Here is a 26,038-nt window from a genome sequence, read left to right as displayed (position 1 = left end):
TGGAGAGAGGCAGGACCCTGAATGCCTGGATTTCCTCCCTAGGGAGTGAGGAGCACCCTCTCCCCGCTCCTGGTCTAAAGCAAGGTGTGCGAATTCTCAGCGAGTCGCGCTGAGCAGGATTCTGGGAGGAGGGGGCACGGGTTCTCGGAAAGGTCTGGCGGTGGGACAGAAGGGAGCCACACAGCCACCAGGCAAACCGCAAACTGAGCGTCTCTGAAACCTCTCCTCATCTTGTGCGAGGCAGGCGCGCGGCCCCGGCCCCCCCGGGCGGTGGGACAGTCGGTGCCGAGCCCTGCCCGCGCAGCGTCCGCAACGGGTATCGCGGGCGGCGTCCGCGGCAGGTGGCCCGCGTCCGGCGGGGCGGGAGCGGGGCGGTGCCAGGGTCTGTCCAGAGTCCGCCACGCCCCCGCCGGCCAGTCGGCCGGCCGGGTGGGGAGCGAGGCGGGGCGGGCGCGGCTCCCAGGCACGTGGGTCGCGGCGGTGGCGGCGGCGGCGGGACGCGGGCGCGGGCACCCGGCAGCGGCGGCCGGGGCAGCCGCGGCTGAAGAGCGTCCCGCCGAGGTGAGCGGCCGGCCGCCTGGAGGGGTCAGAGGCGGGGCGCGACGGGTGCGGGCTCGGCGCGGGGCCGGCGGAGTGGGCACTTCTGTGAGCGCGTCGGTGGGCCGCTGGTCGAACTTGGGCGCCACTGGAGCATGGGTCTCGGGGAGTGTGGGCGGATAGTCCGGTGAGTGTGCGTCCGCGTATTTGGGATCGTCTCTGTGTCAGTGGGGAGTGCGTGCGCCGCTGCGGGGTCAAGTGGCCGAACCTGTGGGACTTGTTTGTGTTTGAGCGCTTTGGTGTGAGCGTCCCCATGGCGTGGGGCCGCAGCCAGAGACCCGCGAACCCCGGCAGTCCCGCTGCGCCCCCTGAGCCCAGGGGCCCTTTGGGTGGCCTGTCCTGCCTGGGCATCGGTAGGACTAGGGGGACTGAGGCAGTGGCCTGAAAGGACAGTTAAGCCTCTGTCAGGGGACTTTTAATCTGGCAGGCGGGGCTGTAGGAAGAGTCAGTCTGGAGAAAGCCAGTGCCCTCCGCTCCCCAACCGGAATGGCCAGTGGCGGACTTGGAGCCCCAGGACCCAGATCCAAGGGCCGGCCCAGCTGCGGACTAGAACTTACAGTCTGGGGTCTGTGGAGTTGGTGGCAGCTGTTGCTTTCAGCATGGCATCCCCTGCTTCCCTGGGCCTGCAGCCTGAGGTGCTTGTTTGTTTTGGGGTCCAGGCTGAAATAATGGAGAGCTTTTGAGGCCAGGGTGGGCGCTGGTAAAGTGTCAGTTATCTGTAGGTAGGAGTGGTTGAGAAGGACATTATTTGAGCAGACAGGGCCCAAAAAATGTATCTGGAGACTTAGAGACCTATATTCCAATCCTGCCCTGGTCACTTTGTGATGATCCCGGGCAAGGCACATCCCTTCTCTGAGCATCAGTGGCCTGGTCTGTAAATGGGGAATAATAGTGATGAACTTCAGGGCTGTTGAGGAGCTAATGTGTGTGGCTTATGTTCAGCACCGATGTCCTCCTGGACTGGCTCACTGCTAGGGGGTGGGGGTAGGGTCAGTCCCTGGAGGGAACTTTCTAAAACTCAAATCCTAGCTGTTCTCCTCTAGGGGTTAAACTGTCACCAAACTTCCACAGGAGCTTAGCCTGCAACTCAAGGCCTCCAAAAACTGTTCCTTGCCAACCTTTCCAGCCGCTTCTCCCACCTAACTCTTCAGCTTCTAGGAACTACATGTAGTCTGCACATGCTGGGCTAGTTGCTTGCCCCCGGACCATTGCGTATTATCTGCTTGAAATGCCCTCTTAGTCTCCTCTTCCTCAGTTGGAAAACTACCCAGTCATAAGGCCCAGCTCAGATATTCTCTCATCTGGGGAGCCTTCCTTGATTCCCCAGCTAGGTTGGAGCCTCTTCTGGGCTCTTGCAGTCCCAGTGCTGAGCCCCCATCCCACCTTGGACTGTTATGATCTCTGTCTGTCTCTTCCTTCTCTCTCTATCCAGATCTGGAGCCCCCTGGAGGGCAGGAACTGAGTCTCATGCATTTCTGTGTTGCCAGAACCCTGCACAGGGCTGAGCTAAACTAGGAGAACAGCAGCAGCCCCTAGCCCCTGCTCCCTGTCCCCGCTTCCCCAGTGAAGGCCTGTCTAGAGTGGAGTGCCATGTCATAACAAAGAAGGGGAAACCAGAATCAGGTTGTCAGCGTGAGTGGCACAAGTTGTCAGAAGAGCATGCCCTGGAGCACTACAGGACCCAGAGTGTGCAAGTGTAAAATTTGGATTTCATCCTGAAGGAAATAGGGAGCCATGGAATGTTTGTGAGCAGGGGGAGATTAATGTTCAGAATGGCATTTCAGAAAGATCTCTGTGGCTGCAGGATGGAGAATGGTTTGAATAGTGTTAAGTACATGGAGGTCAGAGCATTTGTGAGTTTGATACCAGAATCGTACAGGCATTGTTTGAATTCTGAGCCCTTGTCCCTTTGGCCAAACATTTCCCTGAGTCCTCGGATGCTTCTGATGAAGAATTTGGGGATACTTAGAACTCTCCCCAGGTGGGAGCCAGGAGACCTGCAATTGATCTCATCTTAGCTCTTCCCCCAACTTGCTGGATGACCTTGGGGGCAGTTCCTGCCCTGCCAATCTCTAGGAGGCCAGAAGCAGTAAGGTCCTGTGTTGACAGTATGTGTGTGCACAGGCCCTGGCATAGATGGGTTGTTACTCTCCTCTTCTTCCTGCCTTGGGCTGTCCTGGGGGTCTGGCCAGGGGGATTGGTGGATCACACCAGGCAACACTCATAAATGGCTGCCAAGCTGGGGCTGCAGAGTGAGGCTGTACCCCCCTCCATTCCTGTCCTCTTCCTGCCCAGGATGCACAGTGCTCTGATGCGCCAGGATCCTCCAAGGACCAGCTAAATGAGTGTGAGAACATCATCAGGGCCCCATGGGTGGCCCGCAAGTGCTTTGATTTGGCTTCTCTCCTAGCTGTAGGCCCTAGAGAGGCAGCTGTGCCCCTCTTGGTGGCACTTTTGCAATCTGTAAATTGGGCATAATAGTTCTTTCCTCTTCAAATGCAGGGTTACTGTGAATATTCTTAAGACAGGAAAGGGCTGTGTAAGCTGTAAAGAGCAATGCCCGGGGGAGAAGGGTGATACTCACAGACCTAAATGCATTTTAAAAATGATAAGAGAACATGGGTACAATAGCATGGGATAGTGCTAGTTATTGGAATTAACTACTGACTATCTTCTTCTCCCTGTTGCCCCCTCTCCAAAGACAGCTTACTAGTAACTGTTTATAAATGTCCCTCATCTTATGCTCCACCAACCCTGTGAGAGAGGAATTATTATTCCCATTTTGCAGATGAGACTCAGAAATATCTTTCCCAAGGTCACAAAAAAGAGGTGAAAGCTAAGGCTTCTGCCTACTTGCCCCAGCTTATCCTTCCCCCATTCAAGAGAGAAGCCCCATCTGAGTAAGGCCTGGTCTTCTGGCTTTCAGGCTGAAGGAAGTCTGAGTCTTGTCCTGAGAACACGACTTCAGGTCTTCTTGTGGCCTGATTACCCAGCTGCCGAAAAGATAATGTCTGCTCAGGCTGCCCACAGGAGCAGGAAGCCTTGCTGATCTGGTGAGAGGAGGTGGAGATGCCCCTGGTGAAATCTGTCCTCTCCTGGAACTGCTTTCTGTGGGCCTGGCTGGTGCGCCCTTTGACACACACTTTTCCTCTTGGTCTGCCTTTGTGTCCGCAGGCCAGCCTCTCCCAGCCACTGGGCCCTGATGGGGGGAGGCTGGCTGCAGGAGCCTCCCCTGACCTCTGCACTCATCCTAGGGGTCAGCTGCAGGACAAGGCCAGACCACATCACCCAGCACAGGTTGGGCACAGAGCAGGTGCCAATGAATGTTTGGGAAATGAAGGATCAGGTGAAAGTGAGTGGATAGTGGAAGAGGAGGGCCTTGCTCCTCTTCCTGCCCTCCCCTGTCACCCCATCTCCTAGGCCTATAGTCCAGGGTGAGTAGCTGGAGTCCCTGAGGGGAGGGTGGGCAGCCTGGGCCCTCCTGGGCAGTGGCTCCCTCCTTAATCCTCTACCCTGATACCCTGTCACCATCACAACAATAACACTGCCTGGGCCCTGGAGCTTGAGAGGAGGGCCTCCTTTAGACTTCAGCCCGCATGAACTCCCCTTTACCCCCTGACTCCCCTGGGGGTCAGAGGGGTCTCCTAGCACTGCTCTGGCTTCCCTGTGATTGCCCATCTTCCCCAGCGCCCACTGTGGGAGGGGATGTCTTGCTGTGGCTGGGCTGTGGCCCTCAGGATGCGCCCCATCTCACAGAGAGTCGAGGGCCAAGGGGCCAGCTTCTCTCGCTGAACCATTGAATGTGTAGTCTCCACCTTCATCTCCCTGCCTTCAAGTCCCCCTTCCTGTCCACCTTCCATGTGGCATCATCTTTGTAAAGGTCAACTCTGACCATGTCTTTCCTTGTTTAAACCCTGCCATGGCTCCCCATTGTCCTCGGGATAGAGGCCAACCTCCTCAGCATGGCATTCAAGCCTTTTCATATGTGTCTCAGGCCCCACACGTCTGGTGCCACCTAACCCTGCACCCAGTGTCTCAGACCCCCTGTCCTTCTGACAGGCCACACTGTCACATCACTGAGTCTCTGTGCATGCTCCTCCTGCCTTCATTGCCTTCCTACCTTTGTTGTCCACGTGACAAACTCCTAATCATCCATCATCTCCCCTTTCAAATGATGTCTCCTTTGGGAAGGTCTCCCTGACCACCTTCCCAGGCTAGTTAGGGCTTCCCATGATCATGGCTTAATCACCCAAGTGGACGTGGTCCATCTCTGTGTCTTTCTCCCCACTCAGACAAGTTCCTCAAGGGCCTGACAGCCTGATCTGAGTCTGGGTTTGCAGGGTCCCTCTGACATCAGGCACATGGGACCATTGGCAGGTGTTTGTTGAGACTCTGTGGCTCTTGGCAAAGTGATTTATGGTTGTGATACTCTGCGAGTCCAGACTCCTGTGGTTCTGAGAATCTCAAATCAAAGGCTACCAGAAGCAATGAGTAACAGAATTGAAGTAACATTTATCACTGACTCCTAGAACGAGAGACTCTTGGAATTAGACTGTCAGAACCAATGAGCTCAGGCTCCTGGAGGCACCCAGAATGAGCAATCTCACAATCATAGACTTGCTTATATTCTGCTCTACATGTCTGTCCCTTTTTCTACCTTGGGTTCTCCATTCTCCTCTTTCTCCTCCCAAATTGGACCCTTGCTGCTTCTCTTGAAATCTGATCGTAGCTCCTTGCAGGCGCCTTCCCTAACTACTCTGACCGTAACCCCTGCCCCACTGCTGGTTCACCAGGGGTGGCAGTGGCCGGGGAAGGGGGGCAGTGCTGCCTGCTGAGAAGTGTCTTGGTGTCTGTCTGTTATGGGGAGACACAGCCTCCTCATCAGCAGGTGCATGATTTGCCAGCCCCTTGGAGCCCCCTCCTGCCCCGTCTTGCTCATCCCTCATGGGCTGTCTGCTTTACAGGTGGTTCTCCCCATTTGACAGTGAAGAACCTGAGGCTCAGAGAGGGGAACTGATGTGACCAAAATTTCAGAGCATGGGTGGTTCCCGGTCAGAGCCTCCACTCAGGATCTTTTCCTCTTGAGTCTGGCCGGAGGCGTTTGGGTGTGATAGGTCAGGGTGGAGTCCCGAGTGCTGTGGTTCTGAACTGGTTCAGTGTAGCAGCAGGTCTCTTAGCCCTGTGCTGGGCAGTGCTGGACCGTGCTGGGTCAGAGGGACAGGGGGTTTGAAGACCTGCCTTCAGGGGGAGAGGTGCTCAACCCCACAGTGAATTAGAACACCAGACTTGAATAAGGCCCTTCCTCATAAATAGTCCTGGGCTGCTGATCTGTAAGGTGGGACGACCAGCCTGGCTGATCTGAGACCCCCATACTCAGATGCTCTCCCACTGGGTGGCCCACAGCTGGGATTTTGGGGGTTCTGGAGAGGGAGAGCACCTTCAGGAAGAGTTGCAGAGCCCAGGGCATCCTGGAGGAGGCTGCAGAGCACACTGCGACAGCCCTGCTGGTAACATCTGAGGTTCCCCTCAGGTATTTCCCCAAACCAGCCCCAGTGCCTGTGGTACAGAAAGCACACCAGGCAGGGCTGGGGGTCTGCTGGCTAGGGCTGGAGGGTGACTCCCGAGAGCCTTCCTGTCTTACCCAGCCTTGCCCTCTCCACTTGCTCAAGCCATAGGGGTGACTGACAGATCCCCAGACACACTGTAGGATCTCTTGCTTTGGTTTTTGCTCATGTTTCTCTTCTTTCTCCACTCTGAATCCTACCCATCTTCCAAAATGCAGGTTAGGTGGCCTCTCCTCCAAGAAGCCTTCCCTGACACCCCCCCCCCCACTTGCCACCAGTTCCCGTGAGGGGCCCTGTTGACTGCTCCAACCCTGGTGCCTCTGCTCTCTTCAGCCCTGATCACCTTGAGTTGTCATTACCTGTTTCTGTGTCTTTCTCCAAATCCCCCCCGCCTACCGACCTTGACAGTGATCTCCTTGATATCATGAAGGGGTCTGACCCACCTCGGAGTCCCCAAGTGCCCTGCATAGGGACAGGTAGCCTCTGTAAAGGGGGAGTGAGTGGAAGAGTGCGGTGGGGTCGAGCTCCTGCTGCGGTCTCTGCTCTCCCTTCTGAGGATGGCCTTGTGCATGGGACGCTTGACCTTAGTCAGTCTGGCTGTGGCCTTGCTACTCTGCCCATAATTCCTGGGGCCATCCTTCCCTTTCTGTCTTCCTGGGATGTCCTCATCCTTCCCGCCTTTTCTGCCTGCTGAAATCATCTTTCTTAATTATTTCATAAAATGAGTCTAAATCATTTCCTTTATCTCAACAACCTTGTGCAGCAGGAACTGTTCTTAGATTGTGAAGAAATTGAGACTCAGGTTGTGGCGCTGAGGCTTGTCCAGGTCCCACAGCTGGGAATGGCAGAACTCAGATTTCCCACCTGCCCAGTGCCTCCCCTGTCCCTCGATGGTGTTGTGGCACCAGGTCCTCTATTTCCTCTCACAACACCCTACCCCCAGCAGAGGCAGGCAGCAGGGGTTTCAAGAATGGTGACGGATCACTGTTCCCTACCAGGCTGGACAGGGCCAGCCATGTAGGCAGGCGAGTGGGTGGTACATTACGGAGCCACCCTAGTGGAGAAGCTGGAATGTTGTCCAACCACCCTAGAAATTCTGTAGGTGGACTGGGAACTGCCTCAGGCCTTCCTCCTGGCTTTGGACTTACTATCCTGGGGCCACAGGGAAAAAGTCCCAGTGTGGGGTAGAGGCAGCCAGAGCCAGGTCAAGAGGGCATGTAGTCTGAATGCTAAGCTTGGCTCTGTCCTTGACTCACTGGTGATCTTAGGTGAAACCTTGGGCTACTCTTTCTGGCCTTAGTTTTTTTTTATTTTTTTATTTTTTTATTTTTATTTTTTTGAGAGGGCATCTCTCATATTTATTGATCAAATGGCTGTTAACACTTAACAACAATAAAATTCTGTACAGGCGACTCAATGCACAATCATTAATCCACCCCAAGCCTAATTCTCATCAGTCTCCGATCTTCTGAAGCACATGGCCTTAGTTTTTTTAACCTGTGAAATGGGTGCAGTCACCATCATGGCCTCTTCACACTGGAGAAGTACCTGGAAGAGGACATCCTGGGCCCTGCCTGTAGGACATTTCTCTTGTGGAGAACTGACTGCACAGGCCGAGTCATGGGGCTCCAAGAGGGCTGGTCAGGGAGCTTCATGGAGGAAAAGATCTGGGCTCTGGAGGGTAGGGATGCAGTGGGCCGGGCACAGCTCCTGAAGTCAGAAGACTAGGGATGCTCTGCCATTTTCTAGCTTTGTGGTCCTGGAAAAGTTACTTAGCCTCTCTGAGCTTCTCAAGATTAAAGAGAAGAGGTCTCTGAAGCTGCCTATCATGGCCCTTGGCACAGAGAAAGCACTTAGCTCTGTTATGACATAGCAGTTAGAAGATAAGGTAGAGTGTCCCTGGGCAAAGATATGACCATGGGGCTGTGTTTGCTGTGCTTGAGAGAGGAAGACGAGGGTGGAGGCAGAGAAGGAGAGTTGTCTGGAGGGGTGGCAGGGACCCGGTCAGCTATGGCCATGAGTACCAGTCTTAGGAGCTTGGACGCTAGCCTGAGGGCAATAGGTAGCTATGGAAGGTTTTTGAGCTCAACAGTATGTGGTCAAAGTTGTGTTTTAGGAAGACCCGTGGCTGCAGTTTGAAGGATGCGCAGGAGGGGCAGGTGTAGAGGCCAAGAGGCCAGTGAGTAGACTGGTACAGTGGTTTGGAGGAGAAATGCTGGCTTAAGACCACAGGTGGGGAGGAGTGGCATGTCTGAGCCACTGCATTGGCTGACCTGACAGGGCTTGATGAGTGAAAGAAAGAGGTTGTCAAAGATATATTGAAGCCTGAAAGTATGGGTGGTAGAGACCCTTCTCCGAAATGGGAGAATGGTTTGAGAACGTGCTCTACTCCACCTTAGTCTGCTGTGTGGAGACATCTCCTAAGGAGGAGAAGGTGAGGTGTGACCCTGGGTGGGGTAGGGTGAAAAGGTGAAGCTCTTTCACCTTTGTCACTAGACCCTAGAGCAGATTGGCAAGTAGCTACTAGCTAGCTGGCCTAAGCATTCTGGGGTAAGGTGTGCTAAGAAAACAATGGCCCAGGGACATTTCCCAGGGCTCTGCCCCTGCCCAATCCTGCAGCCACCCATCTCTTCTCCCCACTTTCCCCAGGCTTGCACTGCACTTACAGCTTGGGGTCCTGGCCTCAACTGCCTCAGACCCCACTCCTCCATTATAGGGAAAGGAAGCAGATGGGGAAAAAACAGGGGATGTTCTTCTTTTGTGTTGTGCCTGGGGTTCTAGTAGATGCTGGAACTTGCCCGTCCAGAAGGGTCCCTCTACCAGGCAACCATCCCCTTGCCGAAGTCCTGTGCGAGGAGCTCCCAGGAAAGACAAAACCCAGGACCACAGGATTTTGGCTCTGTCCCTGGCTTCCTCTGAGGCCTTAGGCTTCAGTTTCCTCCTTTGTCAAATGGGAATTTGGCGCAGGTAATTTCTAAAGGCTGTTCCAGACCCTGATTGTCTAGGACTATGTGTTCACCCGCTGTGTATACACCTGCGTGTGACTGTGTTTGTCTGTGTGTCTGTATGTGTGACCATGCCTGTGTGTGTTCATGTGTGTTTACACTACCTGTGGAGGAATGATTAGAGGCAGGAGGGTAGATGAAGGGTATTCCAGGTAGCGACCCAGTCTGAGCAAAACTGAGTTGGCTGAAGTACCGCTAAGTGAATACCAGGCAAGGAGAGTATTGACTGCTTCCTGCCATGGGGCTAAACACAGACCAGGAGCAATGGAGCGGGCACTGGAGGCTCAGCTCATCTCTGCAAGATATGGGGGAGAGTCTCCAGCAGAGCCACCCTCCTGTGAAATGGGACACCTGGAGAAAGAGTCTGGGCACATCCATCCCTGGAACATGTGAGCTGAAGGGAGGGGGTGGGAGTGGGCAGAGTGCCCTCCTACTGGGACAGACACACCACGTCACCTCTCTGCCTCTTTGGGCCGAGGATGGAGCAGAGGAGGTGGCCTCGGGAGGACCATGGCTGACTTCCCATGGGTGCTGACCCAGAGCCCCTGCTGTCTCCACCTCCGCCTCAGGAGCCCTCAGCACTGCTTGCCCTGAGAAATGCTGGAAGCTGGGTGTGGTCCCAGGCCAGGGGACCTGTTTTTCCTGTTTCCCACAGAGTTCCCTGCAGCCAGCCCAGGCGTGTGCATTCATGAGTGAGGAACCCGAGCAGGTGCTGAGCATCCTGACAGCAGCAGCAGGGGCTCTTCAGTAGGGCATGTGAAGGCAGGGTCTGCTGGCTGGGAGGCTCAGGCAGGCGCAGCATGTGTATCCGCCCCCGAACAGGGGGTAGGTCCAGGGGATCCATGCCCCACTTGCTTATCCCAGGCTGTGGTGAATTAAGGCTTTGGAATCAGAAAGCCTTGCTCTTTCCCAGTTCCTGGTAGTGTGATCTTGGAACAAGCAGCTTCACCTCTGTGGGGGTAACTACTGAGTCATAAGGGATGGGGATGAAAGGTGGATGCTGTGTGGAAGCTGCTCAGCTCAGGCTTGGCCGCTACCAAGTGAGGAGTGGGTGTGGGGGGTGCTCCAGGATCAGGAGGTTGTGATCTAGACTGACCCATGACCTAAGCCAGAGATGGACACACAGGCATGATCACACTTAGGTGCACAGAGACGTACACAGTCACAGTCAGATGTATACACAGTGAGCCCCACGGCTGCCCCATTTCCAGAATGCTAGGGCCCTGTTCCCCTCCCCCTGGTGTTTCCCTGCCCTGTCCAGAGAAGGGCAGGGCTCTTGTAAGAGAGGCAGTCCAATGGTCTGTCTAGGGCAGGGGCAGGCCTCAGGTGGGCTGGGCCCCAGGAGGACTGGGGTGACCCCTGGCCACCTAGGGTCAGCAGCTGAGAAATCTTTAAGCCTCATTGTTGTCTGGGAGGCCCTCAGAGGAATAAGGGCCACCAGCTTAAGCTCAGCCTTCTCTGGGGTCCCGAAGCCTCTTGTGCTTGCTTCATTCATTCACTCATTCGTACATTCTCTCATTTGTGTCATGCCTGCTTTGGATCAGACAGGCCTCTTGCTGGATGCTAGGAACACAGAAAAGAATCAAATGGACCCAGCCCTGTGGGACCACCTAGAATATGTTGGGGTAGAAGGTAGAAGGACAAATTACCAACAGGGTGTGAGGGATGCCCAGGGGTGGGGGTGGGCACTTCTGGGATGAGGTGACATTTGAGGAAAGCCTTGAGGGATGGGAAAGATGGAGTACAGCATAGGTGGGTTCTGCAAAAGCCTTCCAGGCAGAAGGAACACCATGCACCCAAGAGGGAAGCCTGGCAGGGCATTTACAATGCTCACATCTCCCTGAAGACTAGGAGCTCTTCAGGCAGGGCCAGCCAGAAGTAGTCACAAAGGGACTGGTGAGTGATGGTCGACAGTGAGAGCCGGTCTCTAGGGAGGGGGCATGAAGCCCAAGGGCAGTGCGGATCAGGAGAAGCAGAGGAGAGGGCAGAGGGAGAGGCTGGGGACCTGGGTGTCCCCATAAGCAGGGACTAGGGGGCCAAGAAAGACATACTTCATGTTGGTGGGCCAGTCTGTGGAGACAAAGGGCATGTACGGTCATTCTGGACATGGGCCACCGTGATGGAGGCCCCAGCTGGTCTGGGAGGGTGGAGGCCAGGATGTCCTGAAACAGGTGGAAAGGGCAGCTCCCTTGATTCAGAAGAGACTTAGATGCAGATGGACAGTGACTGTGAAGGGGTATGTGGGGGGGGACTTGGTGAAGGGAGGAGCCTAGTAAACATAATGTTCTTCATGTAATTGTGATTAATGATACCAAAATAAAAAAATAAAATAAAATAAAAAATAAAAAAAAGAGACTTAGGAAAGTCTCCACCCCTCTCAACAGTGCCAGAAATTCCACTATTAGTGATTAGCAAGAAACTTTTTGGGAAGAGCAATGTGATGCTGACTGTGAAGGGAGGATGAAGGCCTGGCCCCTGACTCTAGGGAGACCCGTCAGGCCTCAGTACTGGGGCCAAAACAGCAGCAGCATGGAGGTGGGCCTGGGTGTGTGTGCCCAGAGCACAGAGCATGGTGGAGGCCACCGTCCCCATCTCCAGTGGAGCAGAGGACCTCAAGGGGGAGTTTTTGGGGCTAATAGTTCTCCAGGGCAAGGGGGTTGAGCCCATGAGAAGCCTGAACCTCGGGAAGGTGCCTGTTGTCACCTGGGGTTCTGTGACAGAGCTGGACACCCCACGCTGGTCCCTGGGGGGAATATGGCCCCAATAGAGCTCCTCAGTCTCACACTTGGACATCCACACTCCTCCTGCAGCTTCTATGAGCCAGCAACTCTTAGGCCACCTCCCCAAGAGCTAGATCTAATGGTCTCAGCCTTCACCTATCCCCGGATCCCATGACACCCCTCTGGAGCACCCCACACTTACCATGCCTGATGCTGAATTCCCTCTCCCCAGCCTGTTGTTTCTCCTGATCCATGAGCCAGGCATCCTGGCTGCCTCCCTCCCCTGCACCTCCTCCCTCCAGACTCCTTCTGGGCTAGTCCCTAGCCTTCCTCCCAAATAGCTGTCAGATCTCTCCTCTCACGAGGTTCCCAGGCCTGGCCCCAGCACCACTACCCTGACCCACTCCACGCACCTGCCCCACAGCCTCCAGTCAAAGCTCCTCCATGGGTGGCCTGAGAGAACTTCCCAAAGATTTCAGGAAAAGGCCACATCAGAGCTGGGCCTTGAGGCTCATAACACCACAGTGTACCTCCTGTGGGCCAGACACCACTCCAAACATGTTACACAAATTACTCAATCCTCACAGCAGTCCGATGGTGTAGGTTCTATTAATTGCCTCATTTTACAGAGGAGGAAACAATGGCAGTCTGGGTGTGAGGGATGCCCAGGGTGAGGGGTGACAGTGAAGGGAGAGTGCTTCTGGCTTTACAGGCCAGGTTCTTAATCAGTGTTTGCTATGCTAAGGGGTAAAGAGTTGTCATTTCAGCAGGTGGAAGTGATTATGAATAGACTCCAGGTTGAAGGAATGACATGAACTAAGTTTGGGAGGGGAAGAGTGCCGGGCACATTTAGGGAACTGTAGGGCTCACAGGGGACAGGGCTGGTGATAGAGTCTGGATTATAAAAACCTCAGTGCCAGACTGAGGAGCTGAGAGCAGGCAGAAGCCAAGAGGGTTTCAAGCAGGGGGATGCCTTTGTCTTTCACAAAGACCCCTCTGGCAGCAGGGAGACTGTGGCAGGGACTCCAGCAGCAAGGGGGAGACACCAGGCTGCATGGAGCGGGGTGGGTCCTGAGTCCTGGCTCCGAGACAAGGGGTGTCCCCGCAGCTGGCCCTGCCAGAGCTCCGCCATACCTACTCCCTCCCAACTTGGCACCATGTAAGCTTCTCCCTGCCTCCTCGCTGGGGATCTGCCTGGGCTCCTTGGAGAGGAACCTGTGTCCCTGGGAGGGAGGTTGTGAGTGCTCACTCCCTTCCTCCTGGTCGCACCTTTGCTGCAAACAGGAGACCTGGGGAAGGGGGGAGGGTTGGGGAAAGAAGGGAAACTGAGGGACCTATGTGTCCTCAGCTCCCTAGTCTCAACCTCATGGGCCCTGAACTGCTGCTGGGAGGCCAGGCTGAGCAGGAAGTGCAGGGTCTAAGGGAGTGGACATTGCTGGTTCTGAAGAATCCCTGCAGCCCGGCCTCTCAGGTCCCCAGGTTGCAAAATGAAGGGAATTATTCAGCCCCAGATTCTCAGATGGGGAGGACTCACAAGTCATCTGCCCTCTCTGTCCTCCCTGACACCCCCCCAAACAGGGAGTTCTGTGCAGTCTGCAAGAGAGCTGCTTGCACACCGCCATAAGCAGGGAGTTCACCACCTCCCTTCTACAGCCCCTTCCACTGTGGGACACTCCTGGGTGAGAGTTGCAGCCTGTCCCCAGCTGTGTGACCTTGGCCAGACTATTTGAATGATCTGTATTTCAGCCTTCTTATTGGAAAACAGAGCATGGTAACCTAGCTCCCAGAAGCATGTTGTAAGGATGGAATGAAGTAGCATATATCGAGCACCTATTGTAGAAGGGTTTGAAAAATGTCAGCTCCCCCTGTCCCTTCACACTGTTAGAAAGTTACTGTTTGTGTTTGTCCCAAATCTGCCTACCTGGGATTCCTGCTATGGTTCCCACTGACTTCTGGGACCTTTGGGCACATCTTTGCACCCCGGACTGGGATATCTGTCTCCTACCTGCCAGATGAGAGGGCGCTGTTATTAGTCATGTTGGTGGATGGGGAGAGGAAGAAAGTGGACAACCTTCACTCCAGGTGCTCCCCGGGCAGGCAGGTACCGTGGGTGGGTAACATTCGCACTGAGGACAAGGTAGGAGCATGGCAAGGTAGTGACATGGAGAGAAGCTGGGTAGGCCTGCAGGGAGCTGAGCCTGTGCCCCACTCCCACCTCCACCTCAGCCTTCCCTGGGATCTTCAGGACGACTGCTGTGTCAGCCAGTAGGCTCACAAGCCAGGGCGCAGGACTGCTGCTTACACATGCAGAAAGTGCCAGAATATAGGAGTACCTCCAGGAAGGTATGGCTGCCCACTGGCCAGAAATGCCTCAGCAGAGAGTGGGCACCGAGTATGAGGTGGAGCCAGTCAGCTTCAAAGGCCTCTTTCCATGAATCTGAGATGATACCGCCCTTCAAACCCCTAGATCCTCAGATTCTAGAGCTCAGAATCCTCAGTCTAGAACTCTGTGCTCCTGAGGTTCTACAGTGGGGTTGCCAAACTTTCTTTTGTATAGGGCCAGATAGTAAGTTATTTTAGGTTTTGTGAAACATATAGTCTTTGTCACAACTGTTCAACTCCTCATGAGTGGATGGGTACAGCTATGTTCCAATAAAGCTTTATTTACAGAAACAGACTAGTGGGCTGGATTTGGCCCTCAGGATGTAGTTTGTCTACCCCCTCTTCTAAAGTTTTAGAATTATATGGTCCTGATATTCATGGATCTCATGCATTCTTGAGGTTCAAGGGTTCTAAGGCCCTGGGCCCTCTGGGTCCAGGGAGAGAACCAGGTCAAAAGGCAACAGAGGCCTTGAACATGGCTGTGCAGATCTTAACCAAGAGAATCCATGAGCACCTGGGGTCCTTGCAGTTTCGGTCAGGTGGGTGTGCAAGCCACCCTGCTGTTACTCATCCATGACTCTGATGACATTCTCCCTGTCACCTGTCCCTTCAGGGCAATGGCCACAGATGGCCTGGGCCTCTGGAATGGCACCAGCAATGGCACCTGGGACGGGGATGACCTGGGCTACAAGTGCCGCTTCAACGAGGACTTCAAGTACGTGCTCCTGCCCGTGTGTTATGGCACCGTGTGCGTGCTCGGGCTGTGTCTGAATGCCGCAGCGCTCTTCATCTTCCTGTGCCGCCTCAAGACCTGGAATGCCTCCACCACCTACATGTTCCACCTGGCCATGTCTGATGCACTGTATGCGGCCTCCCTGCCGCTGCTGGTCTATTACTATGCCCATGGCGACCACTGGCCCTTCAGCACAGTGCTCTGCAAGCTGGTGCGCTTCCTCTTCTACACCAACCTTTACTGCAGCATCCTCTTCCTCACGTGCATCAGCGTGCACCGATGCCTGGGTGTTTTGTGCCCGCTGCGCTCTCTGCACTGGGGTCGGGCCTTCTATGCCCGCCGGGTGGCAGCCGCCGTGTGGGTGGTGGTGCTGGCCTGCCAGGCCCCCGTGCTCTACTTCGTCACCACCAGCACACGTGGTGCCCGCATTACCTGCCACGACACCTCGGCACCAGAGCTCTTCAGCCACTTCGTGGCCTACAGCTCCGTCATGCTGGGCCTGCTCTTCACGGTGCCTTTTGCCGTCATCCTGGTCTGTTATGTGCTCATGGCTCGGCGGCTGCTAAAGCCAGCCTACGGGACCTCTGGAGGCCTGCCGCGGGCCAAGCGCAAGTCAGTCCGCACCATTGCTGTGGTGCTGGCTGTCTTCACCCTATGCTTCCTGCCTTTCCACATCACCCGCACCCTCTACTATTCCTTCCGCTCATTGGACCTCAGCTGCCACACCCTCAATGCCATCAACATGGCTTACAAGGTCACCCGGCCGCTGGCCAGTGCCAACAGTTGCCTCGACCCCGTGCTCTACTTCCTGGCTGGGCAGAGGCTTGTGCGCTTTGCCCGGGATGCCAAGCCACCCACGGACCCCACCCCTCCCACTCAGCCTCGCCGCAGGCTGGGCCTGCGCAGGTCTGACAGAACTGACACCAAGAGGACAGGAGGCCTGTCCACCAGCAGTGGGGACTCCAGGCAGATAGAGGCCATGCCGGCTGGTGGTGAGAACACTAAGGACATTCAGTTGTAGGACCTGAACGCTCTGGCCTGTGCGAGTTTATATGGGGGTGCTGTAGGGACTAGGACTCGTTCCTATGGGACAGTCTCCCCAGATACAGACCATCAGCAGCTCATGCTGGATGGTCAAGGGAGTCAAGGAGCCAGGACCCCGATGCCTGTCATCTGGGAGGGGCTCAGCATGTTCCCACAGCCCCAGTCACCATTTGTATGTGTGAGTTGGGGAATTAGTTTTCAAGAAAGGCAAGGGTTCAGAGCCCCTGGTGCCCTGGCCTGACTCCCACATAAATAGCTGGATGTGCCTGCTAAGCTACCTGGGTTGGACTCCAGCCTAATCAAGTCCAATGGAGAAACAGGCCCAGAGAGGAAAGTGACTTACCAAGGTCACACAGCCAAGTCGGCCTGAGCTGCCTGGGAGGAGCGGGAACACGGGCTGACCAGAGGACCCTGATAAGGAGACAGGACTGAGCCAGAGGTTCCCACAGTGGGTCTGGAGCAGTCCGGGTGCCATGATGGACTCAGCCCTGCAGAGTACCCCCAGCCCAAGAGATGTCATAAACCCTTCCCGAGGATCCTCTAGGCTGGGAGCCAGTTTGAGGCTGTCACTTATACTAAAGGCGTTACTGACTGCTGAGCTGTGCGTGTTGTGTGGTTGCAGGATGGAGATACAGCCTGGGAAGCTCTCACCAGCCACAGTAGGGTCCTTTCTTTCTCCAGCCTTGTTCTCTTCTGCCACCTGCCCTCCCATGGAGGTCTCCCACATCAGGGAACCCCTCTCCAGGCCATCCCCCACTTTAAAGCTAACTGGCTTTTGTGCCTGGCTCTGCTGGTTGCAGAGAGGAGTCAGGTGGGGTCCATCTTTGGGATCCCCCAGTTTAGGACTTAATGGTGATGATCAGCCATGTGCTAGTAAATGTTAAACTGTTTAACTGGCTCTCAAGTGGGGTGGGGGGTACCCCTTATTTATAGCATTGTCAGTTGGTGCAGATACTCCTACCATGACTACCAATGGGATGTCAACCTCCTTGCACAATTCCTGAAGATTGAACAGTTGCTTGTGTAAGATACAAGTTGCTCTGGAAAGCATGTCATGTACCTTGCAGTACATGACTGGACAATGCTGAGTGGTTGGGGCTGAGGACCAGGGGGTCAGCGAAGGCTTCCTGGAGTGGGAGGACTCCTGAGCTATAGCTCCTGAGAGTAGCAGATTGTCAGAGAAGAACATCCAGGTGCAGGGGCACACTGGACAAAGACACAGGGGCAGGAGAGTAGGGCTCCCCAGGAAGGGGAAGCAGGCTAAGTAGGAATGAGGCTAGGAGTGGGCCACAAGGAGGCCAAGTCAGGGTTCCCTCCTGCTTTGACCATGAGGCTTCCTTTGCACTGAGGTGAAGTATGGAAGAGACTCACTTCTCCTGTCCCATCCTCTGCCTCCTGGGAAAATCCCAGCTACATGGCATAATGGTTGGGGCTCAGTTTGGGTCAGAGCTTAGTGTGGAGGAGGTAGGTCTCACCTGCGGCAGGTTCTGAGTCCAGCCAGGACCACTCTGGAGATTTGTGGAGCTTAGCTGCACAGGCCCAGCTCTAGCCTTTGGGCAGGTTCTGTGGGCAATGCTGACAGACCTCACTCTTAATCTTAAAGATAAAGACTCACTCCCTCTCCCTCTGGGAGAGCCCTTGCGCTATGGACCCACTCTGCCTGAAAGAAGATTCTTTCTGCACACCACTTCCGCCTGCCCCTGTGACTTCTCCACCATTCCTACTCTACTTCGTCAAAACAGGGCTCCCTCAGGAGTTGGTCTATTTAGAGTCTAGCTCTGCAGCGCCCTCTTGTGACAGGGACCTCATCACAAGCCGTGATTACTCTGCATTGTGCAGTGTGGGTGCTCAGCCCAAAGTAGTGTGAAATGCCCACCTCCCACATTCTAGCTTCTATATTTCTGTTAATATAACCAGCATCCCTATGAGCTTTCCTCTGTGACTACCTCTTACAGACTGTCCTTGAGCCTTTCCTGCAGGCCCAAACCTTCCTCTTTCCTACCAGTTGCAGCTCAGGGGGAACCCCACCCTGGTTTATAAGGATACCCTACCCAAGTAAAAATGCTGTGCAGGCCAGGAGTATGCATGCTGGTCTCTAGCTCCCTCAGCCCTGCTTAGACCAGAGGTAGGGGTTATACATTATGACTATCGGGACTCTTCAGTTTGCATCTGTGGTTGGGGGTGGGGCTGTGGCCACCATGGGCCCAAGTTCCTCTAGTACTTTCATGTCCTGCCCACCTACCTTTCTGTAAGCTGCCCTGGTGACACCAAGAACCTGGGCCCCACAACTCAAGGAGACAACACTATGATCTACCCTCAAGAAGCCTTCCTTGAACCAGCTGCCTGCAGTTCTCTAAGGATATAGGACCTAGCGTGTAGGAAGGGCTTCCCCACCATCTAATCTGTGGTGGGCACTGGTGGGGTTGGGAATGAAGACAATAAGGGAACCAGGGACAAGCCCAGGGTCCCTCCTCTGGACCTCCGTGGCCTCTTGGTGTAGACATCTGGCCTCACTGCTCCATGCCAGGCCGCCTGCCTGGTGGGTAAGGTCCCTGCTCCTGCTGCCTTGTGCTATTTTCAGCCCAAGTAAGAGCAGGATTTTCCACTCCAGCCCTAGACCATTGTCCAGCAGTGACGTGGAGGGACCTGCCTGCTCTCAAAATACTTTCTGGGCCTCCCTGTGCCCTCCCAACTCCCCACCTCCTCCCCCTGACATCATTTCCTGGGGTTGTTGACTCAAAGGCCACTGTGAAAAGGCAGAGCCACCTTATAGGGACCCCAGGGATTATCTAGCCCAGCTGTAGACTCAAGGTCACTCAGCAGGTCAGCATGGTGCCTGGATGTGTGCCAGGGGCTCTGGCTGCCTCTGCTGCTCTGCGCCCTTTGGTGCAGGTCAGCATCTCTACAGGAATTCTGCCCTCACCCCCACCACCCCAGCTCTTTTCTCCCCAGGGTGGACAGAACCCAGCCCTGTAGCCCTAGGGACACAGGGCAGGGGAGTGAGGGGGAGAGCAGGGTGGAGGCGCCCTGGCACATGGGGACTCAGCCCTGCACAGGAGGGGGTAGTTCCCAGAGGACGTTCCTGCTCTCACCCTCTGAGGCTAGGAAAGGTCCTGAACAGCATGCTCCTCAGACGCAGTTGCCCTGGTCTTGTTCACATCAGGCCACCAAAGCCACGCCTCTCCACCACCCAGGTCACAGCAGATTTGACCTGTTTGGACTCTGGCTCATGAGGAAGGGAACTCACGTACTAACCCATGTCCCAGATCCTGCGCCCACCACTCTCACATCTGCTGTGCCATTTAATTCTTTACACCTGTGGAATAGGCGTTATTGTCCCCATTTGGCAGATGAGGGGATCGACTCTGAGAGGACTTGCTCCGGGTTATACAGTAAGTGGGTGAGTCAGGATTGAACCCAGGTCTATCTGATGGCCAGATAAGTTCCCTTTCCACTACCCCAGGCCCCTGACAACCCCTGCGGAGCAGGAAGGTCTGTAAGTGACCCTTCATGTAGTTCAACGTGGGCGAGGGGATGGAGTTGAGAGCAGTTACGCCTAGATCTCCTGGGTGAATGTCTCCACTTCTTCCAGCTGTGGCACCTTGGGCCAATTAACCTTGCAGCAACCTTGGCTTTCTCATTCCTAAAAGGAGATACTATCTCCCATGTAGGGCACTGACAGGCTTGCCGGAGTTAATACACATGAGGCACTTACAACAGTGCCTGGCACATGGTAAGCATTTAAATGCCAGGCACTGTGCCATGGGGATAGGGAGGGGAACCCAGCCAGACCCTGCCCTAGTGGAGTTGACATAATTTAATATATAACCACATTAGGGTAAATGATTTGAAGGAAAGGACAGTGTGTCCAGCCAGCGAGCAACAGGGGGCTACTGTGGCTGAGATTCTCCAGGATGTGGGAGGAGGGAAGCAGGTCTGTCCTGGAGTAAAGTGTGAGACCACTCTCTGCCCTGCCTGGCACTAGGCGCCTTTCAGGCACATGGGCCTGTGTGTTTCGAGAGCCTAAGTGCCTGGCTGTGGGAGGGAGCAGGGAGAAGCAACAGCAGAAGGAGGAGGAGGAGGAGGAAGAAGAGGATGCCATTGATACCAAGCCTCCAGGGCCAGCCCCTATGGACTAGACAGCTCCCACCTACCCATGGCAGTAGGCTTAGCCATTTCTCCCTGACTGGGGCAACCACTTCTTGGCTCAATCAAAAGCCCAGAGACCCAGAGTAGGAGGACTGGCCTGAAACTGGGCCAGAGAAGGCAATGAATGGGCCACTGTTGCTGTGTGACCTGAGGCCACCTGTCTGCTCTCTAGCCCATTCTCTGTAGCCTGGGGATCTTGCCTCCCATGTTCTAGTTGTCCCTATCTCAGTGAGGGCATCAGCTGTCTTGATCTTCATCAAAGGCACACCTAACTGCTTCCCAAGGTATCCCAAGGACCCCTGTGCTCTCAGTTCTGAGGACTAGAGTGGGGGCAGTGGGTCTCCCCAGGCACCAATTGACCAGAGAGGTGAAGTGACTCCATTGCACCACACAGTGCCTTGAAGTGGAACTGTTTCAATGTCAGATGCTCCTGCCTCCTGTGGGGTGGAGGGTGCAGCTTAGCCAGGAGTGGGTGGGCTGTAGGGTGAGATATGTTTGCCTTTCCAAGGAGTGTGTGCTTGCAAGGGGTGGAGGGTCAGGGTAAATGAGCACCAGAAGCCAAACTTATCCTCCTCTGCCCTCTTGCACCATGGGACTTGGTGAATCCCTTCTCCTCTCTGGGCCTCGGTTTCCCCTTCTGCAGCGGGAAGCTTCTGCCCAGCCACTCTTCCTCCAGTGGCGGCTTGCTGTGCTTGTCCCTGTCTTGGATCCAGCTTAGCCCAGTGTCCAGTCTCAGCCCTGTCCCAGCCAGGAACAATGGGCCAGTCGTGGCCAGTCATCAGCCCCAAACTCAGTCCCCAGGGACTTACCCTGGACTATTTTCAGCCCTTAGAGATGGAGTCAGAAAAGGATTTTCCACTTCCAACACAATAGCTGCCCTAGACCATTGTCCACCTGCCCCAGAATAACTCCCCTGCCCCTGCCTTCTGGACCTCCCTGCCCTGCTCCTCACTTCCCCACCTCAATTTGGCTTCTTGGGGCTAAGTCCTGAAGGATCAGCACATGAGTCCCCTGGGAGACATGACCAGTCTAGTCATCAGTTTTCCCTCCTGGCAGGCACCCCAGAGACTGGCCACTTAGAGGAACTGGAGGCCCAGAGAGGGCTGTGCCTTGCCCAAGGTCACACAGCAGTCACATGGAGACTATATGTGAGGCCCGGGCCCTTTGGCTGCCCCTCCTGCCTCTGCTGCCTTCATTAGCTCCAGTCTGTGCCTCCTGGAAGTGAGAGGTCACCTTGGAAGGCCTGGGGTGGGCACCTTGGGAAGAAGCCTGAGTGACATGGGTGGGAGGGAGTGTTAGTGGGTTCTGACCTCAGAGCTCCCTGTTCAGTCCTCTTTTTACCAAATGTGGCTTTAGTTTGCACTGAACTCAGTTACCAAGTAGCAGCTCTAGGGAAAGAAGGAGGTTTGGGGACACAGGGAAGCTAAGGCAGGAGGAGCAGGGTTCTGGCCCAGTTTGGTCATCACCAGCTCTGTGAGCACAAACTCATTTTCTTCATCTGTAAAATGGACCTGATGATTCCTCTTCTCCCACTGAAGAGAGTGCAGTAAGGCACCAACACACGCCTATTTTCTCCCCCTTCCATTGATGCTTCCTACTCCATGTCCAGTTTCCCTTCCCACCCATAAGAACTGCCTATTTCACAAACTCCAAACCCATGAGTCACTTTTTAGTAACAAAGTTTTATTCCAGATTAAAGTTCCATCCCCTTCTTACTGCTCCCTCCTCCTCCTCTTTAGCCCTGGGGAGTCGCCTCACGCCTCCTTTGGGTCCCTCTTTTCCAGCTTCTCCAGCTCCAGCTCTGGCTCCAGCTCCGGCTCCGGGCATGGTGAGTGGGAAGCCACCAGTGCATCTTCCCCAGCGCTGCCACAACACCCCTTCTGTCCTTACTTCTTGGCCATGACAACATGCCCATCCATGCCCCTCTGTGTGGAGCCCTCCAAATCCCAGCCCCTGCCTTCCTAAGAGTCTCTTCTGGAAATGATCCCAAAGTTACCCACTTTGAGTCCCCCATCTTTCCTGCTGAGACTCTAACTGCTATACCCCCATCTCCCTGAGCGATTTTCCTAGAGCACCCCTCACCTGGCTTGGGGGTAGGAAAGCTCTTGTCCTCCTTTTCCCCCTTTCCACTAGGTTGAGAACTCACAACCGCTGAGATGTTTTCAAATCTACAGAGCCTAGCAGCTCGGAGTCAGAGTGGAGGCTGGGAGAGGGCTGAGAGTAATTAAACTCTGAGGTGTCTGACCCCAGTTATTTTCAGACTTCTTTAGAAAGTGGGGCTATTTTATCCTGTGTATCCTTAGGTTTATATCCTGGAGCCAAATTCCAAATCAGCAGCAACATGGAAAGTCCCACCTCACTGGGGGATTAAACTATCAGACCAGCCTTTGTGACCAAAGCAATTGCAAAATGTGGGGAAGGAAATCGAAAGTCTGCTGCATGGGTTCCACACAGCCTGCACAGACGTGTGTGTGAGTGTGTTTCTGTCTGTGTTGAGTGTTCAGTTGTCACAACCGTGTTCAAGGGAGAATGCTGAGCGGGGAGGGGCAGCCCCCTCAGGACCAAGTAGATGACCTGGAGGCAGAAGAGCCACAGGTGGATGGCCAGTCCGTGGGACAGAGAGGGACAAGAAGGCCCCGCCAGGAAGATGAAAGGAGGCAGATTTGAGGATGGCAGGAAGAGATGGGGAATGGGGACCCCCTTTCCTTCCCTCCGTCCCTCATTCTTCCTCCCCTTTCCTCAGCATTCCTTCCTCCTCACCCCCCGTTTTCCTCCCCTTTTTGCTTCCTGTTCCCAGAACTGGAAGCAAAGGGAAGTAAACAGGGCAGTCCGGAGCTTCAGACCCGTTCGTTCTTGAGCACTGACTGGCTCAGCTCTCTTCCTGGCTGAACTTAGTCTACCGTGGGTCCCAGGTTGGTGGACGCTGCCCTGCTGCCCCCTGGTGGCGAGAGCTGGCTGCAGCAGCAGGAGTGGGGTCCCGACCTCTGCCTGGGAGTGATGAGAAGAAAATGATCCTGCTGGCAGCCAAGTTGTTGGGGCTGTGAGATGGGGGTTGGACTGAGAATTGGAACAGGGAACACAATTTGCAAAACATATCCTGACTTGCAAAAAAGGTAACAGTGCCAGGCCACGCCAGGATGTTTCCACCTCAGACTATCTAAACTCACACTTGTAAACACCCATGTGTTTAGACCTGCATTTTCCAAAAGACCAAATACAGATCTAATAGTAAAGCTCCACAAGGACTCCTGTGTTCCAAACATAGGATCACCAACGGTTCCAGCAACTCCCCACTTTGAAAATTCTGACCAATCTCTACCAAAGACCATCCTTTGTCTATCCCAGACCCCCACAACCCTATAAGCACCCTTCCCTAGCTCACACCTTTGGAGAAGCCCATGGATCCCCCACATGAAGTCTGTGCAGAAGTAGGAAGCCTGACCTTGTTGCCTATGGATGCATTCCTACGGGTGTAGCCTGACCAGCAGTGACAAGCAGTGGCCGCCTCTTCCTGGGTGGGAGAGTGAGAGCAGGTGATCTTCAGCTCTCCTTGCAGTCTGCCTACCCGCATAGGCTCTCAGCAGCTGTATAGCCCCTAGCTGGCCCATCACGGTACCTTCTGGCTTCAGGACAAACTCCGAACTGAGGGGGATTTTATTCCTTTGGAGAAGCACACAATGGCCAGCTGCTGACTCTGTAAAGGTAAGACTGAGGGGCAGACATAGCTGCTCCCTCCTCAGGGAGCTGTGCCTCCAAGGCCTGGTCTCCGCAGCTTGGGGTTTCAAGGACACTGACTTGGTCTTCTCTGGTTCTGCTGCGGCAGGGGGAGAAGGGCTGAGGACAGCCCCATGATGTCCTCTGACCTTTCTTATCCCTCCGAACTCCTGCTTACCTCCAAGGAGACCCCAGAGAGGGTCCTCCGCACACACCACCACTTCACTGGCTGCCAGGAAGACACCCAAGCCCTTGGTCTGAAGATAAAGCTGAGTGTAAGGGGGAGAAGTCATCCCAAAGGACTTGTAGATCTGGGGCTGGGCTCTAGACCCTAAGGGCCAACCCCTCCCTCCAGTCTGGGATCTCTTCTGAAAAGAAGCCAGAATCTTCTTCCCTCTCTGAGGGTGGGGCCTCTGAAAAGGTCTATCCCCCCAATACAAGAGTCCCCTCTGTGCCTCCCTAACACGCTTTTCCCCACTCCCCAGGATGAAGAGATCACTTCCTGCTAGGCAGCCCCCTCCCGTGTGGGAGAGCCCTGTCTCTCCAGCTCATCCTTAGGGGCACACAGCCTATCTGTCCTCAGCCCAGGGCCGGTGGCTGGGGAGGACAAGGCCGGAACAGAGGCCAGAGGTCAAGGAATCTGGTAGGAGAGTGAGTGAGGTGGAAAGCCATGGAAAAGATACAATTTGACTTAAGAAGGATCAACCTGGCTGCTGTGTTGTAAATAAACCATAGTAGGGCGAGGATAGGAGCAGTGAGAGCCAGAAGGATCTAACGCAGGAACCCAGGCGAGAGAACAGGGATTAGGATCAGATAGTAGCAGTGGAGGCAGTGAGAAATGGATCAATGCCAGGTGTATTCTCCAGCATTCCTGATAGTTTTTTCCTACAAGGTTTGGCAGGCAGTGAAACAAATCCAGAGGTCTAGTGAGGTGCCACCCAACCGGTCAGTGGGCAGGATAACAGAGTGGAGGATGGGGCTAGGGGTGGTGCAAAGTTCCCCAGATCTAGGGCAGTGTTTGGGAGAGGAAAAGGCAGAGTGGGAAGAAGGATTCTGCTGCAGCCAGTCGCAAACCAGCCCAGGGCAGCTGGGCATTGATTTGATCAATGGCTTTTCCCTCTTCCCCTAAATTCCCCTATGATGGCCTTTTAATTGGGTCCATTTGTTCCAAGAACATGGGCTGAGCAGACGCCACAGTTTTTGCCTATTATTAAATAGAAATAGATTAGGAAATGGCCTTCTGTCTTGGGCTGCCGAGAAGTCTGAGCAGCTGCACAGTGTCTCTGAGGTAATGGCAGCCTGGGTGCGCTGCCGAGCCCATGCCAGGCATTTGGCCTTTCTGGCCTTTGCCGTACTGCCCCTCTGCGGGCTCCTTGCCCCTGCTTGGCTCACCTGCTAATGTCTCTCCTCCAAGGCTCACTTCAAAATTCCCCTCCCCAGTGAAGACTCGCTGATTACCATCCCTGCCCTCAGCTCAGCACATCTCCCTGGGCAGGACCCCTCGCTGCAGAGCCTGCCTCCAGCAGTTCCAGGTGGGGGGTCACCAGGATGGAGGGACACCCAAAGAGCATTTAAATCACAAGCCCACCTAAGTGAAAAGGACTTTCATTTCCCCTGGTTCCTCCTCACAGAGGAGCTGGGCTCAGAAGGGGAGAAGGAGAGGTGTTAAATTTATGTAATGGATATGAGATGGAAATGTAAATTTGACTGGAGAAAAAGAAAACTTTCATGGCAGTAACAAAATCTGATGGTAAAAAACCGGTAACTTTGATTTTAGACATTATCAGCTGATTTCCTCTGTGAATGATGAGGGTTTAGTCCTCTTCCCTCATCCTCCCATTGCAATTTTTGAGTAAATTGATATTCAGTGTTTGCATTTTTATGACTTTGAAAATACTGTGTGCAGTTACTTCTTATAGCATTCTATGTTCACATTTTCTTTCTTGCACAGCTTTTTGTTTCTCCTAGAATTTAATAGTTAGCCTCACTGTACATCCCTAATAGGGACATATTCTAAGAACAAAAAAAAATTATAAAGAAATCTTAAACAGTGTGAGTAGCTATTGAACTCTTGAAATATGGCTTGTCTCTGAATTGTGTTGCAAGCATAAAATACAGGATTTCAAAGAC

At 54.5% G+C, this 26,038-nt stretch overlaps 1 protein-coding gene across 3 annotated transcripts; it reads left to right on the top strand.

The window, feature by feature from the left end:
- Nucleotides 1-407: 407 nt before the first annotated feature.
- On the top strand, nucleotides 408-25,794 carry P2RY2 (purinergic receptor P2Y2). 3 transcript variants are annotated; one of them, XR_005063405.2, is made up of 3 exons: nucleotides 572-724; nucleotides 14,882-22,022; nucleotides 22,328-25,794. XR_005063405.2 is itself a non-coding variant. In XM_037026282.2 (2 exons), exon 2 carries the CDS (start codon nucleotides 14,886-14,888, stop codon nucleotides 16,020-16,022), a length of 1,137 nt encoding a protein of 378 aa, XP_036882177.1. In that variant the 5' UTR covers nucleotides 408-561; nucleotides 14,882-14,885; the 3' UTR covers nucleotides 16,023-25,794. The 3 variants fall into 3 exon arrangements, 2 of the variants coding, with proteins under 2 accessions (XP_036882177.1, XP_017502211.2); XM_037026282.2 differs by lacking the exon at nucleotides 572-724 and adding an exon at nucleotides 408-561 and having other exon boundaries at nucleotides 14,882-25,794; XM_017646722.3 differs by having other exon boundaries at nucleotides 14,882-25,794.
- The last annotated feature ends 244 nt before the right edge of the window (nucleotides 25,795-26,038 follow it).

Source organism: Manis javanica, chromosome 11 (assembly GCF_040802235.1).
Source record: "Manis javanica isolate MJ-LG chromosome 11, MJ_LKY, whole genome shotgun sequence".
NCBI lineage: Eukaryota > Metazoa > Chordata > Mammalia > Pholidota > Manidae > Manis > Manis javanica.
Note: the sequence above shows the minus strand (reverse complement) of the source record. Positions and strands in the feature narration are given on the sequence as shown.

Excerpts from the sequence above, each read along its gene's own strand:
- P2RY2 (XM_017646722.3), top strand. The coding sequence starts at position 693 with ATGGGTCTCGGGGAGTGTGGGCGGATAGTCCG. Across the intron at positions 725-14,881 it reads GAGTGTGGGCGGATAGTCCG|GGCAATGGCCACAGATGGCC; the intron begins GTGAGTGTGCGT and ends CTGTCCCTTCAG.